Source organism: Rattus norvegicus, chromosome 3 (genome assembly GCF_036323735.1).
Source record: "Rattus norvegicus strain BN/NHsdMcwi chromosome 3, GRCr8, whole genome shotgun sequence".
NCBI lineage: Eukaryota > Metazoa > Chordata > Mammalia > Rodentia > Muridae > Rattus > Rattus norvegicus.
Genome location: NC_086021.1, coordinates 74,587,734 through 74,602,785, shown reverse-complemented (window position 1 = coordinate 74,602,785; position 15,052 = coordinate 74,587,734). Strand labels below are relative to the sequence as shown.

Here is a 15,052-nt window from a genome sequence, read left to right as displayed (position 1 = left end):
GACCAAACTCTACTTATAAGGAATAAAGCTGAATTTGGGGAAACTAACGCGAGTACACTCTGTCCTCCGTAGGCCTTAGATGTGATGGAAATTGGCTCTACCATGTACCATCTAGTCACGGATAGGCAAGGAGCTGCCTTTTTCTGGCCCCGTGTGTAGAACAGGGATTTACCCAGCTCTTTGGAGAACCAGCATGTAGTACTGCGTTGGTCCTGTGGGGGCTTCCTGTAATCTGGAAATCCACTTCCTGTGCGTTGTCTCCACCTCTAGTCATCCATCCTCAACCCTGCCTGAAGGAACAGTATTCTTCGTGCTACTTTATTTTCCTCTAGTTCCTTCCACCACCTATGCTCTTCTTCAATATCCCAGCCCAAGAGCATTAGGTGCATTAAAGGGCCGTAGAGAATTCAGCTGTAGGAAGAGTATTTGTGCTTTCTAGAACAGATGGCTTAGTTCATTTTTTATTAGTTGAAACAATAATTTGTTATTTAGACGCCATGGGTCTCTGCTAAGACCTTTGGGTGGCTTTGTGAAAGTGTCTGGTGTGCATCCAGGGATGAGGGAGGCGCCTTTCAACCTGGAGCAGATCAGTGGGTGTGACCTCTCTCTCTTTCTCTCCTCCCACCAGAATGAACACTTTGTCATGGAGGTGGGCAAGCAGCCTGTGATATTTGAAAACCCAATGTATGCAGCCAAGGACAACACTTCCAAAGTGGCCCTGGCAGTTCAGGTGAGATGTTTGTTCCATGATCTGTTTTCAGCCGTTGCTGCTCCTGTGAATTTTACAAAAATAGAAAGTATTAAGGTCATTTGCCTGCCTACATTTTTTTTTTTTAAAATTCATCCTCTTTTAGGCAACCCTCAAGTTTACTCACTTTATTCTTTTTGTTATTTATCTATTTATCTTTTGAGACATAGTCTCATCATGTACCCCAGGCTGGCCTCCAACCTGCAGATATTTGCCCCTGCCCCTGTCCCTGCCCCTGCCTCTGCTGGGATTAGTGCTGTACTCTACCACACCAGACCACATTCATTTTATTCTTAATGTTCAAAGAGGATTCTGCCCACTGCTGTTACTTAGTTACTGTTACTTAGTGCTGCTACTTAGTTAACACTTGGTTGCCAGTATGTAGCTAGAACACCGTTTATCCCAAATATGGTCAAGGTGGGAATGAAGGGTGTAGACAATGCAGCAGGAGTTACATTAAATCAGGGTGTGACGGTGAGGTGTACTTGCCTGCCACTATTGGTACTTTAGGTGACTTGGCAGTTGTTACTCTTATTTGAGGGTGGTGGGAGTGGTATTTAGTTTACAGCTGCCAATGTCACTTATCAGATAAAAAGGTACCTGATGATGTCTGTGGAGGATCCATTATTCATGTATTCATTTCTTCCTTTAAAACTGCATAGGGGCCATCAACAGGCGCACAGGTGACTGTACCAGAAAATGTGGAAAACCAGAATTATGGAAGGCCCATAGATCCTTCTGAGATAGTTCCAGAGCCAAAGCCAGCCTCCCCTGGAGCTGATGAAATTCAGGTAATGAAAACTTAGTCATGAAATTTGCAAAGGTCTTTGACATCTCTGGGTTGATGCTAACCCAGGGAAGACCATGTTCGAACAAAGAATGGAAAACAAAATTCTACATTTAGTATAGTTTCATGAAAAGGACACAGAATCTGGGACGTTTACCCAGCATGCATAGTGATGTGTCAAGGGTACAAATAAAAGACCAGAGAATGCAGTTTCCTAGTCGCTCTTAGCGCCTTACTGCTATTACCAATGTCCACCACCAGGTGGCACTACTTTATTACCGCTTCCTCTGTGTCCTGGTACACCTAATTGTCCATCCAGTCAGCCCACAAGCATGGTTGTATTTAGTGTGCCCGGGAAACTATTTAGTTCAGGAGACAAACAAAAAACACCGCTGGATGAATTTTCTTTAGCATATATGCTGTACCTTTGCACGTCATACAATATTTGGGATGTAGTTTTACCAGCACCTTTGAAACGAAATTGTATTCAACGGACAGCATGCTACTAACTTTAATGAGCATACATGTAGCTATCTCAGGTCTACATGCTTGATTCTGGACACTCATTTTTTTATCCCTGAGAACTGTAGTCTTTTCCGTGCCCCTCACTCACTAGGGGAACAGTGGACAAATTGGAAATGACAGTGCTTTGTGATTAAAAACAAACAAACAAACAAAACCAAAAAAACACCTTATAGAACATTTAAATGCACAAGATTGCGGAGAAGTTTAGTGTCTTCTTTAATTCAGTGTGAACGAGAAAAAAAATCACTTCTTACATGTATACACTCATAGACATTTCAAGCACATAAACACACACACACCATCGATTGAAAGGTTTTGGTTCACTGGTTTTCTAGGGACTTTTTTCTCTTTTAAGCTACATTCAAAAGTGGACGTTGAAGATTTTTTTTCCGCAGCCACCGGAACACCTGAAACATCAAATGTTCAGTGCCCAGGTCTCCAGGTCTGGCTGTACTCCAATCTTGATCTTAGGGATCTTCCTTTGTCAGAGGTAGCTTGTTCTGTAAGGAGGGATAATGTATCAAGAAGCTCTCCCCACTCCAGGACCCAGAAACAGAATGGACCTGGGGGAATTGTTGGGAGTGAGCGTCACCTTCGAAGATTATAGCATAGCGCCACGTCTCCATCTGTACTGCCCACTGGTTCTTGCACTTGCCTCTGAAGAACACTCCAGGCTGAGAGCCTCCAAGTTCTGTTCACCAGAGATCCTGTATCTGTGACCCCTGGACACTAAATAGTCTCTTGGCTCAGCAGAAACACTTGCCTAGTTCACTGAGGACATTAGCTTCCGAAGGAGTCTCTCAAGCTTAGATCTCTTAGTAAATGTGCCGAAAATATTCAGAATTGAGAACCCTTCACTCAATCCTGTCATCTCTCACAAGTTGCATGGACACACATGGGCCCTCCTGAGGAGGTTTAGAGATGAGGGCTGTCACAGTCCTCTCGTTAGCAATTACTTAGCTACATGGAGCCATTGCAGACCAAGACAATGACTTAAGGTGTTGGCCTTCTGTACTTAATTTCATATTTCCAAATGTATGGCTCTGACTTCCTTCTCCTTCTTCCTCTGGTGGCGACCTAGAGAATGGATGTGTGGGTTTGAGTGAGTGGTCTTGCCTTTCTTTCATAGTCATGTGCTACTGGTACCAAATTTCCCAGCCATCTTGCAAAACACATGGACTACTCGAGCTGCCTGGAGGGGGAGTCTGTCAAACAGGTGGACAGTACTACAACCACTCAGTAGGGTGGGGCCACCCCACTGTTGTGGGTAACTGGGGTCCTGCCAGTGTGCCATACAGGAGGAACAAAAAAAAAATTGGGTCAAAATATTTTTGAGGCAAAAACAAACTCACAAAACTCTCAAAGCAATTCCTGATGCTCAGCAAACACTCAGTAAATGTCAGTTTTTGTCGATGATGATGACGATGATAGAGAATGTGACGAAGTGAGAGGGCTAGTCTGGCCAAGACATAGTTTTTGAAGTAAGAGACAATTTGGCTTTTCCTTGAGCTTCTAGGCTGCTCTAGAAACCTCCCTCTTGGTGTCTTGTATACTCTGTATCTGACTGGCTGCATGGCAGATCTTCTAGATGGCATGACTCCAGATTCTCAAGCTGCACATTTTACATTGAGAAAAGACTTTGAAAACATTACATGAAAACAGCTGAGAGAGTCTTAGTTACTGTTCAGGGACCAGAAGAGGAACTGAGTAATATACTACTTAAGCCACACTCCTAAGTTAATATGTTTTCAATAAGAGTTTAAAAAACCTAGGAAAAGACTCCTCAGAAGAAATTTCAAAATAGAAAATAGAAAACTCCATTACTGAAAGCTGTCCTCCTCCCCTTTTCATTTAGGGCAAAAAATGGAACATCTTCAAACGAAAACCCAAACAGACAACGAACTTTGAGAACCCAATCTACGCAGAGGTAACTTGATCCCTGTTCTAAGGACAGACATTCATTGTTGGGTTAGGTTGGGCATACACTGAGTTTATTTTGGACAAAGTGACAGAGGTTAGCCCTCATGCGGAGCTGTTTCTGGTCATGCTGGGGACGTAAATGACTCACCCATGTCTTGTGGTTGCAGATGGACAGTGAGGTAAAGGATGCTGTGGCTGTGGCCCCCCCTCCGTCTCCTTCTCTCCCTGCCAAAGCTTCAAAAAGAAATTTGACTCCAGGCTACACTGCCACAGAAGACACCTTTAAAGACACTGCAAATCTCGTTAAAGAAGATTCCGACGTATAGCCTCGCCAGCTCTCTAGGGAACATTTAGACACTCACTTTTGCACATATATTTTTTACAGACAAATGAAAAAGAAGTTAACATTCAATACTTTATAAAAAAATATATTTTTCTCTGTTTGCCTATAATTGAAGGTGTGTCGTGTGTCTTTTTTACTGATGCCACTTCATATTTTTACAATTATCACGGGCACTGTGTATATCTTGGACTGATGTTGTCTGGAGGTGATGCTGTGAACATTACTGGACTTGTGTAAACTTTGGAAGGATTATCACACCTCTGCCCCTGCTAACACGAAGGTGCCCGTTGAGTGGGTCGCTGAGCTGAAGAATACACGATCTGGTGAGGAAAGGAATTGGCCTAGGGCTTTGGATCTTTCTAGAGAGGAGATAACACTTATATTTCCTTTGAAACAATACAGGAATTCTTTATGCTCATTTGAGGGCCCATTTTTACACATTGGCACTTAATTAATAGTCAACGTTCAACATCACGTGTCAACCTGATTAGTGAGTGTGCAGATAGGGGCCAGTGTTGGCTTCATGCGCTGTAGATGGCTCAGACAACACAGACGGTACACAGGGTGACTCAGCTGGACCCTTCTGCGCTCCTCCGCCTTCTGAGGCCAGCTATGTTTTGATTGTGCTTCGTCCCTAGTTGCCAAGTCAACATTTGCACCTGCCGTGTCACGTCCCATACTGAGTTTCTGTCTCATGGAACGAGCTCTTGCTTGACAGACCTTAAATCAACTTAAGCCCTTGCCTGTCATCTCAGGTGTCCCCTACCTTCGTGACTGGAATTCCGTAGTTGACTGTATGTACTAAAGCCAGACCCGTGTCTCCACAGAGCAGGGCGCCGAACAGACACCAGTCGATCGAAGCCTCAGCTGGGTGTCTGACTCTGGGTGCACAATGTTATTGTACTGACTATTTATTTCCTCAGTTGACGACGAATAGAAAGGGAAAACATTCTTCCTGAGCCTTTCTCAGGCCTTTGCCTAAATCCGTGCATTTGTGTCCGAACGTACTGTACGTCCCAGCTCTTCTTTTGAGTGGTTGGTGTATCCTCTGTCACAGGAAGTATGGCACGAGCATGCGTTTTCCACAGCGAGTAGCATTCCTGGTTCTCTGTGTTCACCTTGCACATGTGTTAATGAATGAATGGGAGGGTGGGAGAATGGATGAATGAAATATACTACTGATTATTTTATTCTCGAGTCCTCGAAATATTTTGTTGCTCGTATTTTGAGTACCCATTGTAATTACTTTGATTAGAAATTAAAAAGCTACTGGAAACGCTGCTGCTGGAAATTTCTAATAAATGTGTATTTTATCATATGGGTTTGCGTCTCTGTCTCCTTCTTGAGCCTTGGTCTCAAGTTTCTAGAAACTGTGCTTGGTTGCTCTGTGTCAGCCCCAATTCTTCGACACTTCTTCCACCCCTCCATGCATTTTTGAATGGAGACTGTTCTGGAGATGGTCCAGATTTCAGATTTTAGTCGGGCCCCTGAGAGGAAGCCCACATCTTGTCTGAAGATGAGATGGAGATGAGAAAAGGGCTGCGTTTTGTTAGCTTGGTGGCCTTTGTGTTGGAAATGTCACAGCGTGGAGAATGGAGCCACAAATGAAATGGACATTTTCTGGATTCTTCTAAGAACATTCTTGTTTCAGAAAAAGGTGGAGAGTCCCTTTGCACAATTCGCAGTGTCTAGTCCCAGAATGAAGCTAGTAGTGAAATTATTCTAGTCCCAGTTTCTAGTCCCGGCTACACAGGACCTCTTTTCAGTCACTTAGTTTCTCTGGAGCCTATTATAGAACTCTATAGTTCTTAAAGAGCTTTAAGACAGCAATGGGAAGTCCTGGTCATTTCCTGACAATGTGGGCAGAGTTTTACTACAAAGAAGACAGAAGTGTCCATCTCTAAGAGCAGAATTGTGTGTTTATTCCAGCTTCTAAATGTCTTGATTGTTTGTTTGGCAACTTATAATAATTGCACCTGGAGGGACACTGAAGTTGTAGAAGATAAGGAGCTCCTTTTGGTACAGCGTTTTTAGCATTTTCCTCATACTTTAAAGGACTCAAATTCAGTCCATGAAGAGCAATGAGATTTCCTCTCTCTCTCTCTCTCTCTCTCCCTCTCTCTTCCTCTCACGCATGCACACTCCCCTACATGCACAGGCAGTTGTGTAGAGTATGGTGATAGTTGCTAGGCTTTGGACAGAGGAATCCGTGACTGTTGTTGTTTATTGTGGAGTCAAGCTCCAATCCTGGGCAAGCAGTATTTGTTCTATAGCCAACGAACTCTGGCTAATTGAATATGCATGCCCTGTACCCTTGAACCTCCCACACTGTTACCTAACTCAACCTTCTCTTTTACAACGTTAGCTGCTTCCTTTATGCATCTGACTGGAAATATTTGTAAAAGGCTGGGTACTATAAAGTTTCCTTTGATGGAATAAGGAGTCAGGGATGTCCTTGCAGCACCTGGTTGTACCCTCTGACTCTAGGTAGAGAAATCTGTGGGCCTGGTGACAGAGAACACTGTAGAGAGACTCTGGAAGAGAACTTTTATCAAAATCCTAGGAAATAGGAAGGAACCAATTTAGTGCTAGCTTATACCCTTTCTATTCAGTAATGTATTAAGTGGAAGAAAGGGAAGACTGCTCATGGCTAAGTACGCAGAAAAGGTGTTCAGATCTACGTTGTTATGATGATAAACATTCTGGAGAGCCTCGGGAGTATTCGAGGCAAGGCTGAATTGCACCCATGGATGCCTCAGTGCTAGAGTGTTTGAGAGATAGGAATGTCCTGAGTTGTTTGTGTTTTTTTTTTTTCTTTCTTTTTTTTTTTTTTTTCGGAGCTGGGGATCGAACCCAGGGCCTTGCGCTTGCTAGGCAAGCGCTCTACCACTGAGCTAAATCCCCAACCCCTGAGTTGTTTTAATAGTAAAGTCTTTGGTTCTCCATATCAATTAGGCATTGACCACTGATGATGCCCACAACCTTGGGCGTGGCAGCATCCTAGCTAGGGCAAGCGCATTGAGAGGCATTCCTCTGCAGCTGGGAGGGCACTTGAGCATTGCAAAAGAATTCAGAGGGGACACTAGAGAGTCTTCCATCTAAGGATGCCCCGGCATCCTGTGTTTTCTGGACTGGACCAACGCAGAACTATTGCCTAGGTAGGATTACATGGGGTTTAACAACAGGTCAATCTACTGTAAGACCTGGCTTTTCCTTTGTCAGATTTTTTGACGTAGCCATCAAAGACTTAACACCAGAGGAAGATCTCTTCTCTGGTCCTCTCTCTGTCTTCTGTGTTAGATTCCAGGGCTAAGTTGTTAGTCTGCCTTGGGGTTGGAAGGTTGGAATTTACTGCTTTGCTCTAGAGCAGGGCTGAGAGATAAGGAGGGTAGATACCAGTTTTTGAGGAAAGGAGAGGGATGAAAAAGGGAAAGGGGTGTCCTATTTCTCGACTAGAATATTCTTGCTGACCAGGACTCTACACAGAGTCACATGAGCAGGGTCTTTATTTGGCATCGGACAGCGGGAGAGGAAGCGCGTCTTGGGTTGTTTCTATCTGATTGCGGAGCAGTGTTCTGGGAGAACAAAACTGACCCGTGTGACAGAAAGGTCAGCTCTAATTGAGACCCTGCTGGCCTTGACTTACTGTGCTTGCCTTTTGTAGACGTAAAATAAGACTGCCGTTTAGATTCCAAGTAAAAACCAATAGGAAATGTATTGTCCTGAGTGGTTTATTTTACCATAAAGTTGTCCATATAGTGATCCCTGTGGATTGCTGTCTATATGCAGGTGAGGGCAGGCACAAGATAGGACTAGAACCTGTGATTGGGTAATGGATAGAGGAGGTGGACTGAGAGTTTTAGAGACGGGAGAGATAGGGAGACACAGGAGAAGGAAGGAAGATGGAGGAAGAGAAAGATAATCCAGATTTCCTCTTGACTTTAAATAGCCACAGGTAGCTATGGATATCATAGATTGATACAGGACAATTTGTCCAATCTAGGTGGATATCTTATATCAATATTAATTGGCTCTGAGTTCATTTGTGTGGGCGTCCTGTGGGCTGAGAATTTACTGATATAAATATGACTGATAAATTACAAGCCTCTAGAGTTTTGATTTTACCAGGTTACAGGGATTTGTGACAGCTAACCACAGGGGGCAGATGGCTGGGAATGTGAGCAGATTTCTCAGCAAGAAGTTGGGTGGTTGCTATGTGGGGACTGTGGAGACCTTGGGGGTGGGGAAACAATGCTATTAGAACATAGCTGGCACTAGTGTGGGTGCTGTTATATGATATATATATATATATATATATATATATATATATATATATATAAAATAATCCCTTCTTTGATAAAACACTTCTGACTTAGCGTTGTACTGCAGGGAACAGCCACCATGACCAAGGCAACACTTATAAAGATGATATTTAATTGTGACTGGTTCAGAGGTTCAGTCCATTATCATCAAGGCAGTAACATGACAGCATCCAGGCAGGCATGGTGCAGGAGGAACTGAGAGTCCTACATCTTCATCTGAAGGCCACCAGAAGAAGACTGTCTCTCCTACTCTGGTTGGAGCTTCAAAGCCCATTCCAACACAGTGACACAACAAGACCACACCCACTCCAATAAGACCACACCCATTCCAACAAGGCCACACCTCCTATTAGTGCCACTCCCTCCCTGACTTTGGGATAGAGCAAGCAAGTCTCTACTTAGATCCACATGGCTATTCACAGAGGAAGTCCCCGACCTAGTTCAAACATGGTCTGTGGCCGGGGACAATGTGGAGTATCCAGAGATCCAGTAAACAAGATAAGGATGAAGTTGAGAAAATCAGGAACAATTTGGGCCCATTAAGCCCATGAGTTTGACATAATTTGGGGTGGGACCTGGAAGGTAAGAAACAGTGGTTCCCAGATGAGGCCTTTGCCTAAGTTACTGAGAACTCAGCTTAACCTGTGTTGGGCAAAGTTTTAGGGGATGCACCTCAGGTATTTACTGAGAGAAGCAGGAAAGTGACACTGGCAGATGCCTAGGTTATCATGACATAGTGGATCCGAATTTAGCTCAGAGAAGGTAGGACATTTGTTTATTTGTGCTATAACCCTGGTGACTACACCGTAGTGGTTGATATTCTGATATCAATTGAGTAAATGACTTAAGTAGATATTTAGTAAGGGCGGGAGCTCAGTTAGGCTTGGTGGCTCCGAGCCAGGCAGCTGGTATGATTAGGTCACAGTGTCCTTATATCCTACCTCTGGGGACATCCTCTCTGGAGGTTAGCTTGTGAACTCTTTCCATGTGTGCGGCTCTATGCAGGTCAGGAATCGACTTAGTGCCTCCTGCAGACTGCTAAGGGGGGTGGGTCAGGCTAGACTAGGGGGCAGGCTGTGGGGTTTCACACAGTAAGGGTCCTAGCTGGTGAAGGCCTGCATGACGGGAGCTGGCAGGGAGCATGGCAAAGAGGCAACAGGCTTGGTTTGTTTCAGTAACTTTCACAGGACTAGCCTCAAACAGGAGAGAAGGGTCCTTCCTTTTTCCTTTTGCTGCATTCTCCTGATCGTGGGCTCATCTAGTGCCAAATGAGAACCACAGCAGGCACAGTTCTGTTTATGGATGAACCACTGTTTGGAGTCTTTGAGCTCTTGCTGGCTGAAGCTGGACCTGAACCACCAGTACCCGCATTGTTAGAAATCCGTTCTCAACTCCAAACGGTGATTAATGGTGTAGGTCTCAGAATAAATCCGTTCTGTGATCCTTAGACAAACCGGGCCTTTCTGGAGAACATCTGGGGAGTTCTATTTGCATAATAAGAGCCACCTGGTTCCTGATGGAGAACAAATGTTACCTCTGAGCCTGACAGGCAGGCTCAGTGCTGAGAATTCTTCAACAAATCAGAGAGAGAAAATGGAAGCCAAAGCTATTTTTCCTCTATAACATTTCAGACAGTGTCCCAGCAGGACACGACCTTGAGGGGAGTGTATACAAATCCGAAAGTTAGCTGAGTTCAGCCTCAGAGGTCATGAACGGAGGTCTCGCCACAGTCTTCCTGGGGGTGGAAGCTGAAGAATGAAGCTTTCAGCTATCACAGGGGAGAAACGCAGAGGGAAGTCCTCCTAAATATATTTATGGTCTGGGTATGGGTTTAATGCTGACCTGGTCACCCAGGAGAGGAGTTCAGAGAGACCGCAGTAGACAGCTGGTGTTCACAACCCTGTCATTGCCAATAGAACAGTAGTCTGCCCACTCTACCAAAATGTTAATGCTTCCTTTTTAGCTCGGAGTGACGGTGCACATCTTTAATCCCAGCACTCAGGGGGCAGAGGCAGGTGGATCTCTGAGTTAAAAAGCGAACCTGGTCTACAGAGTGAATTCCAAGACAGCCAAGGTACTGTTTTTGTTGTTGTTGTTGTTTGTTTGTTTGTCACACTGGCATACATTAATTGTATGAAATAATGGGTTTAATTCTGACATGCTTATAGGCATTTTTGATGTACTCATGTAATGTGTACCTCATATTGACTCTTTTTTGTTTTGTTTTGTTTTTTAAGTCTATATTACAAGTCTATATGAGAGAAAACACACACTGTTTTTTCTGGGTTCAGCTTGTTATATTTAACACAATGATTTCCAGTTCATTCTAACTATGTGACTCCATCTCTGTGTATCTCAGCTGATTCTAGAACTTGGTTATTGTGAATAATGTCCCAATACATACAGATATACCTAGGCTCCTTTGGGTATCTAACCAGGAGGGCTACAACTAGATCATACTGTGGTTTCGTTTTTAGTTGAGGAGCCCAGGGAAATTCCTTCTTAGACTCTGTATTAGTGAGCTTTCATGACTATAATGAAATCCTTGACATAAACTACTTATGAAGAAAAAAGGTTTAGTTCATAGCTTTGGGAATTCAAGTCTAAGAAGCAAAGAACAACCTCTTTTGCAAGGGTAATGGTGAGACCTGGGTACCTTCTCCTGTGACTTGAACACCTCCACTAGGCTCTACTACGTTTGCTTCCATTGCCTTCCAACAGTGTTGCCATGGAGACCGAGCCTCTGAGGTCTTTGGGGAGTTATAACTAACCCATACCCAGACCATAGCAAGACCTCATTAGAGATCTACTATAATGATGAGAAGGCTCTTCTCTCCTTTCAGAGAAGAGTGACCAGCTAAGCCAGAGCCAGAGAACCAGAAAAATGACCAGATCACCACCTAACAGCCAAGAATGCTGACCTGGTCACCCAGGAGAGGAGTTCAGAGAGACCGCAGTAGACAGTTGGTGTTCACAACCCTGTCATTGCCAATAGGACAGTAGTCTGCCCACTCTACCAAAATGTAACCTTCTTGGCTAGTCCAACAGATTACATAAAATATAACTGTTTCTCAAGTCTGTTTGTTTTTTTGGGTTTTTTGTTTGTTTGTTTTTGTTTTTATCAAGACAGGGTTTCTCTGTATAACCCTGGCTGTCCTGGAACTAGATCTGTAGACTGGGCTGACCTTGAATTCAGAGATTTGCCTGCCTCTACCTCCTGAGTGCTGGAATTAAAGGAGGACACCACTATTACCTGGCTAATACAACTGTTTCTGGTGAGCTCCTTGCCTCCATTTGGTTGCTACTTATGGGAACTGATTTGAAAACTTTGCTCTAAAGGCTTGCCCCACTCCCTCCGTTCCTCACTCCCTGCCTCCAGAAAGCATGCTGGGAGTTATTGTTGAAGGACTAGACCAAAAAGGCAGGAAGAAAGGAAGGTAGGAAGGAAAGAAAGAAAGAATGGAGGGAGAGAGACTGGTGACTGGTGTGTGTGTGGGGCAGTGATCCAACAGTCAGAACTTCTGACACCCTCAGGATGTTGTTTCTCTAGGATATCACAGTCCTTTTACAAGCTGCAAAATAGCAGGATCTCTCTCTCTCTCTCTCTCTCTCTCTCTCTCTCTCTCTCTCCCCCACTCCCTCTCTCCCCCTTTCCCCTTCAACCCCTCTTCTCCTCCCTCCCTCCCAGTTACAGAAGTGAGGAAACCTTACCACTCCTGATCCTGTCTCAGAGAGGCGCAGCTTGGTTTTCATTCTTATATTCCGCTGACACAATCCCCAAGTGCTTTGTCATATCTCTTCACAGAGATATGCTTGCCTCGGAGGTGCCCTTCCACAGGCCCATCTCCAGGGAGCTGGGGTATGGCAGTCAAAGTGATTGTTCAAGCCTGACAGAGGCGGGAGAGAGGCAGTGGGAGAGAGGCGGGCAGCAGAGACTGAGAAGATAGACACAGTTTACAGACTTGACCGGGTTAAGCCTCCCTGTGATGTCCCTGAATACATGGAGTGGGGCTTTGTAGCAAACTTTGGCTTTGCATACACCATGACTGCAATGAAAATGGAGCTGTTGCACTTGATTGACGGAGTGGAGTAGCGGCTCTTCAGGCAAGGCGAAGCTTTTGTGTGAGAGTAGGTGAAATGTCTTTAGCTTTCACAGTCTCCGCCTTCTCTCTCCCTTAGTGCCTTGACTCTAGTGAATTCAATGAGAAATACCAAGCAAAGGTCCCACTATTTTTTTTCCTTTCTCTTTTATAGCCATGGTTAGTGCCTGGATTTTAAAAGAAAACCGTAAAATAGGGGACTTGGGCATTCTTATTTGCATGTTAATGCCAGACCTGTATGACTAACACTCATCCCATTATTTTGAAAGTTGTTGCCAAGAGCTCAGCTTCAATGGGCACTAGGCCCTGCACATGGAGAAAACTCCGCTGTTGCCTGCACTTGATGTTACACAGGAGCAACAGCTTCTCCACGTGGCCAGCTGATTCCCTGTGCCTCTTCTCCCTAAGTGGGGCAGTGAGCTTTGGGGACCCAAGGTGGGCAGGAGTTAGCAGATAGAGACAGCATTATATATACACACATACATGCATGCATACATACATACATACAGTCAGACATATGTGAATATATATCACTTAAAGCATTGTATTTGCCATTGACTATTCTGGGTTATCTATCACGAGGGCTGACAATGGCTGGTTTGATCTCTACTTTTCCCTGCGAGTGTGGGGATTGTTCACTGACTGTACTCTTACAGCACTATGCAGGAGATGTACTATGTTGGCTTTATTCATTTCTGGATGATTCTTACGGGCAGAAAGGGGGACAGCTACTTCCTGGCATTTCAGCTCAGGCAAACAGCTGAAGAACTCTTGCTGGGGAAAGCTTTTTTCTTTTGTAAAATAAGTACCAGGCATCTCTAAGTGTCTGCTTGATAGTGGACTGTCTAAGAGATGTCAAGACGTGGGAGAAAGGTCACTTGGTTTCCATTCATTCTCTGGGCCTGGGAACTGAAGAGAAGTTGTGGGGCAAGAGAGGGACCCGTTTAAGAGTGGGTTGGCTGGCAAGCTGGAGGCTTGCACTCAGATCATGCTGCCTTGGAGCCAAGCTGGTATCATGACTTCCTTATGGAGCATTTAGAAAACCAGGCTCAAGAGCAAATGATTTCAGAGTCAGAGACTAGAGTCAGCACTCACCATGTCTACTACTCAGAGGTGTGCCTTTTAAGCATTTAATCTTTCTGAGGGCAACTTTCAAAATGGTGACCAGAATAAGTATATATCAGGGTCCTTAGGGGCATCCTATGAGAATGAGAGACGTGTCAAACACCTCTTAGTTCCAATCACCTGTCCCTCTTGCTTTTCCTCATCTAAGTTTGAGACACCTTCTAGGGATTGTTTGTAAATAGGCTATTTATAGCCACCAAATTTAGTCAAAGAGTTTTTCAGCTGTTTCCTGTTCTAATTGATTTTATGATTTGCTTTCTGGGGCAGCATCTCCGTACATAGCCCAGGCTGGTCTTGAACTTATGATCCTCCTGTCTCACCCTTCCAAGTCCTAGGAGTATAGAAAGGTGCCACAGTACTTTGAAACTGAAATGATTTTTATGAGTTAATTAGTTGTGTGTTTGTATGTATCTATGCATGTATATGCATGTGTGTATATGCATGTATGCATATATTGTGTGTATATGTATATATGCATGTATTGTGTGTATATGTATATATACTTTTGTCGTGTGTGTACATGTGTGTATGCTTGTGTTGTATGTGTAGGTGTGTATGCATGTATTGTGTGTGTATGTGTGTGTATGCTTGTGTTGCATGTGTATGTGTGTATGCATGTATTGTGTATGTGTGTGTGTGCTTGTGTTGTGTGTGTATATTTGTGTTATGTGTGTATATGTGTATACATGTGTTGTATGTGTATGTGTGTATGCATGTATCGTGTGTGTATGTATTGTATGCTTGTGTTGTGTGTGTGTGTATATGCATTTATTGCATGTATATGTGTGTGTAAGCTTGATCACAACACTCAGTCTTCTCCTAATCTAGTTTTATTACCAGCAGAATGAGGCCTCAAATGCTTGCTGCTCTTACAGAGAGCAAGGATCAGTTCCCAGCACCCACACTGGGCAGGTCACAGGATGCTCCAGGGGGATGCGATGTCTTTGGCCTCCACCACTGACACTGACACACATGTGCAAATACGCCACCACCCACATGTAAATCAATCGACTAGTAAACCTATTGAGAAGATATGTCAGGTTGTGTGTACAGCACATACCCACTTAAGAAGTTCCCAGTGATGCTTTTCCTTATGTCGGGTTCATGCGGCGGCTTGTGTAAGCTTCTTGACAGTCTTCAGAAGTACAGGTGATCCCACTTTACATCCTGCTGAAACGGAAA

The 15,052-nt window shown here is 44.2% G+C and overlaps 1 protein-coding gene across 1 annotated transcript in view; it reads left to right on the top strand.

Moving 5' to 3' along the window:
• The window catches only part of Lrp2 (LDL receptor related protein 2), a 157,388-nt gene extending 151,750 nt beyond the window's left edge, over positions 1-5,638 (top strand). Inside the window, exons 76-79 of the mRNA NM_030827.2 lie at positions 629-730; positions 1,411-1,539; positions 3,916-3,987; positions 4,148-5,638. Coding sequence (NP_110454.2) covers positions 629-730; positions 1,411-1,539; positions 3,916-3,987; positions 4,148-4,306 — 462 coding nt within the window. The 3' untranslated portion in view covers positions 4,307-5,638. The remainder of the gene's footprint in view (positions 1-628; positions 731-1,410; positions 1,540-3,915; positions 3,988-4,147) is intronic.
• Positions 5,639-15,052: the final 9,414 nt, after the last annotated feature.